Raw genomic sequence first — 4,701 nt, 5'->3', positions numbered from 1 at the left:
GAGAGAGAGAGAGAAAGTGAAAATGTGAAAATAAATCGGATTCCATTATATAGCAAAAGAGTAAAATTAATATGAGAGGAGTTAAGATAATCTTACACTGCAAAAAGTAGCCATTGTTAACGGAAATATCTTTCCTGCAGTGATACAAAAAGGATATTTAGTTCGCATCATTAATAAAATAAGACTTCTTGCCTTCCTTGATTCCAATTTGTACCACTCCAGATCGCACATTGCACGATGTACTGCATTGCACTTAATGAATACATATGAAAAAACATAATAAATGCAACTTCAATAAGGATTATTTCTAAATATATTAGTTATATAGTTAATTAAAATTTAAACAACTTCATATTTCTTGTAAAAGAAATCTTTTACTTATATGGAATATCTGCGCAATTGTAGTTATGAATTCATAACGATTGCATAACAAAATAATTACAGAAGCAGAAGTGGAACTCTGTATCAATTCTGTGAACTCGTGCAGTCGTTCTGAACACGAGTTACAGAATATGCAGAGGCGTCATTATATAATTTTCTGTATCGATAACTGTCAGTATCGTTATGTATTTTGCGTAGATATTTTGTAAAATGTAAAATAGTTGCGTAAAACATATAACGACACTGACAACTATCGATAAACATGCATAGAATAATATCACAACAATGGAATTCTGTAACTTTGTAATACAATAAAAAATTTAATTATGGGTGTATTCCGTTTTACGCTTGCAACGCTTGTAAGTATTATTTATCCTCGTTTAATATTTGATAGACAACAAGGATAAATAATGTTTATAGTGAAAATGAAAACAGAATAAGCCTATAACTCGTTGCTTGTAATACACGAGTTGTTAGCGCCATTAGAAAGGTTATTACACTTACTTTGTCTGTCAGAATATAATTTTATTTAAAAGTGCAAAGTTAAAAATGCAAACTTGAAGTTTGCAACGTGTATAATTTCACTTTTCTATCTTCATTATTGGCCGATAAAAGATGTGTTGTATTATTTTCTCGTTTAAGTATAACCTAACATACTAGATATAACTTACTTGCTCTGTTACAAGCTCTCCTGCCCCACAATAGAGAAAAGTATTCATCAAAAAGATAATAAAAAGTAATATTGAGAAATATCCTTGTATGATAACAGTTTTATCTATTTTTCCGTCAGCTAATATCTAAAACATAAATTATAAATTAACAAAGGAACATAGAGTAACTCCGGTATTTAAGTTGCAAGGGGATATATGTACATCTCAGAAATCGGGAAAAATAAATATAGAGATAATTTGCACATAACCATTCTATTATGCCTTTGTATTCTATTAGTATGATGTTATGATTTTCATTTTTTTAAAATTAATATTATATGTTAAAATTATTATCATACAATTGAATTGATTTAATTGTCAATGCAGTAAGTAGTGCAATTATGTATTATAACTTACATAAAATAATTACCGTAAGGAGTGCGAAAGACTTAAATGTTATTTGGAGATACATAATTGTAAAGGAAAGAACGAATTACAGCAAAATACAAGTGCTCTTATATTTATTATTCAACTTAAAATCTTGTATGTTCCCACTTGTTTGGAATATATAGCATTTTTAGCAAGCGGAATATGAATCCGCTTGCCCAAAGCATACAAAGTGCTCAGATTGGAATGCATTAAATGCAATAAATGTACTACATGAACCATGTACGTCATAACACTTGTAATATATGCAAAAAGTTAGAATTATTATCTATTACATTCTGTATATATACTTATCATTTTTATTCCTAGTAATTTGTAAATTATCGTATCATTTTTTACATCTTTTCTCTAAGTATTATTGATAAATCTTCCGTCGTATACCACACTTATAAATATTCGGGAAAAAATATTATATATATGGATATATTTTTTGATTTTATATATAATTGTATATAATTGTATATAATTATATATGAAACATTTTTTTCCGTGTAGCTATATATTTTTATATGTATTCTACCTTTATATGTATGGTAAATAGGAAAGTACTTTAAAAAGTCTTTTTTTTAATATAAAATACAAGTATTTTGGCATAAGGATTTCTAATATTATTTTCATGGTAGTAAACAGCATAAAGTTTCTATTGGTATATTAAATATTATATTTACCTTATTATATTATTAGAATTCAGGATTAGGAAAGTTACTTTCCAAGTTACTCTTCATTGCAAAAATTGAGTACAATATATTCAAGTACTTCACGTTTTATAATATATTTTATCATTTGCACCAATTTTGTATTATTTTTGGTACACAATTTTTATATTAACAAATATCTATAAGTTGATTGAAGAAGTAACTTATAAGTAATTTTATAAAATAACTTTCTCAATCGTGGTATTATTTAAATGTAGTAAATAATATTTAACAAATTAAATTTTTGTGCAACATATATACCGGAGTTACGTTATGCATACTATAAAAGATTTTCTCGTATTTATTGCATCTTACAATAGTAAATAAAAATCCGGTTAGACAGAACACAACACCAAAATGAAGTACCAATATTAACATCATTAAAGAATATGTATTTTCGATATTGTCGGCAAATCTACAAATAAAATTATTTAAAAGGATTATCACATTAAATCAAACATTATATATCCAAAGTATCCCATTTTAAATAATGCAGTAAGATTTCTCGAAAACTATGCGGAAAAATGTTTCAAACAAAAGTTGTATGGTTCGAAGGATAAGAAAGTATCACTGATTTGTCGTCATTAAGAACATCGATTTTTATTAATAGAACACTATTTTTGATGGCAGAATTTAATAGCTGATTTCTCAAAACATTATAATAAAGTTATTTTTCATTACGTACTTTTCGAGTTACAATGTTTGAAAATTACAGAACCGTCGGCATTAGCACTGCACAAGGTATACATCGACAATTAAAACCTCTTGAATATTGTTTAGTATCATGTCCTGGATAACATTTGTTAAGATCAAGGCCACTGAAGATTATTTTTCTTATTTACATTTTACACTAAAATTCATTTTTACATTAAAATGAAAATAAAAAGTACAATCTCCGATAACTTTGATCAAATGTGATTCAGAATATTCAAGAGATTAGCCGTCGGTCGAATATCTCGGATAATGCTAGTGCTGGCGGTACTGTAATTTTCAAGCATTATAACTCAAAAAGTACTTAATTAAAAAATTTTTCATACAGCGTTTTGAAAAGCTCTCCACATCAGCTATTAGATTCTATCATTAAGAATCTGTCATTAACAGTAAGATGTTTCATAAAAAAAATTCGATTTGACCATGAACTTGACAACTCCACTCAAAATTAAATCAATAGTACCTTCTTATGTTCCCCTCCGAACCATACAACTTTTGTTTGAAATATTTTTCCAATATTGAATTCCAATATTGAAATATTCATAGTTGTCGAGAAATGTTAATGCATTATTTAAAATGGGGCACCCTGTACATATATTAAAAACTGTACATATTTAATTATAAAAAAAATATATATATATATTATCGACTATTTAACATCGTTAAATGTTCTATTGTTAAAATAAAAATTCATACCTGATAAGACGTAAATGAGTCGCTACGATATGGTTTAAAATTTTATTGAAATTTTTGTATGAGATCAAATTAATTAAGCGACGTCTAAAGTTTTCTAATTGACCACAAATGTGAAGAACTATTACAACTAGAAAGATATCTACAGACATGTAAATGGTACCTGCTAACAATAGCGTTACCATTTGAATAAAAAATATTAACTCAAATTGCGGACTCTTCTCTGTATCATAGAAGTGATACGTTTCCAATGGTAACGATTTGCGCCGATCTGTAGAATTCGTTACGTACATTATGACAAAGCCAAAATAAGGAAGAATAACTGTTGTGAAAAATGCTATTATCATGATAACATATCCAATCATCATAATTAATCGCGCTGTTTGTGCTCGTTTTATCATCACATCTCGTTCTTCATTCAGCTTAAATGCCATCCAATCTTCTGCCATCATGTTTATAATTGATAATACAACTTAAAAATGTAAATAATTATAAATAAAATGTAAGCAATGTTAAAGACGTTAAAATATTGAATTATTTAGACACATGTTGTTATTTGTAAATTACCACACCAAAGAGAGAACCGTGTATAATTCTGGACGTACCCGTTCGTTTCCGTAATATGATAATGTATTTCACTGATACTATTACTTGGGGTAATGTTGTATGTAAATTGTCTATTACGAGTACCATATTACCCCAAACTTGTATAATTGCACGTATCATCGGAACATATGAAACAAATATTAATAAAATAAGAATGATGCCGACCCAAATTTTTGGCCACAAACATTTCTTAGTACATTTGTTGGGTTTAGGCCATAAGCCCACCATTTCAAATCCTAAACGTTGTAAATTTATTGCCCACATAAAATCTAATAAATTTTTATGTTATATTAGCTAGATAATACAGTTGCAAATATAATATTTATATTCAATATTTAATATCTAATTATTAAGTGTTTGTACGTAACAAAAGTTAATGATAACACAGTATCTCTCATAAGAATAAATTTATAATAATATAGTGTACACACACACACACACACACACACACACACACACACACACACACACACACACACACACACACACACACACACTAACTAACTACTACTACTACT

At 27.7% G+C, this 4,701-nt stretch overlaps 2 protein-coding genes across 2 annotated transcripts in view; both read right to left on the bottom strand.

The window, feature by feature from the left end:
• LOC105623538 (odorant receptor 43a-like) overlaps nucleotides 1-1,100 on the bottom strand; it is a 3,202-nt gene extending 2,102 nt beyond the window's left edge. The window contains exons 1-2 of the mRNA XM_012204929.1: nucleotides 1,053-1,100; nucleotides 97-252 (exon numbers count right to left, since the gene is read on the bottom strand). Coding sequence (XP_012060319.1) covers nucleotides 97-252; nucleotides 1,053-1,100 — 204 coding nt within the window. The remainder of the gene's footprint in view (nucleotides 1-96; nucleotides 253-1,052) is intronic.
• A 2,461-nt stretch (nucleotides 1,101-3,561) lies between these two features.
• On the bottom strand, nucleotides 3,562-4,447 carry LOC105623537. The gene is made up of 2 exons (XM_012204927.1): nucleotides 4,183-4,447; nucleotides 3,562-4,049 (listed from the first exon to the last, which is right to left on the bottom strand). Exons 1-2 carry the CDS (start codon nucleotides 4,445-4,447, stop codon nucleotides 3,562-3,564), a joined length of 753 nt encoding a protein of 250 aa, XP_012060317.1.
• Between the last annotated feature and the right edge of the window lie 254 nt (nucleotides 4,448-4,701).

The sequence above is a fragment of the Atta cephalotes genome, assembly GCF_000143395.1.
Source record: "Atta cephalotes unplaced genomic scaffold scaffold00058, whole genome shotgun sequence".
NCBI classification, from domain to species: Eukaryota; Metazoa; Arthropoda; class Insecta; order Hymenoptera; family Formicidae; genus Atta; species Atta cephalotes.
This window is presented reverse-complemented; position numbering and strand designations above follow the sequence as displayed.

What these genes read in the sequence shown, in the direction of transcription:
- LOC105623537 (XM_012204927.1), bottom strand. Translation starts at nt 4,447, where the DNA reads ATGTGGGCAATAAATTTACAACGTTTAGGATTTGAAATGGTGGGCTTA. An exon ending in CATATTACGGAAACGAACGG is followed by an intron (nt 4,050 to 4,182) that starts GTACGTCCAGAA and finishes TACATTTTTAAG; the next exon opens with TTGTATTATCAATTATAAAC.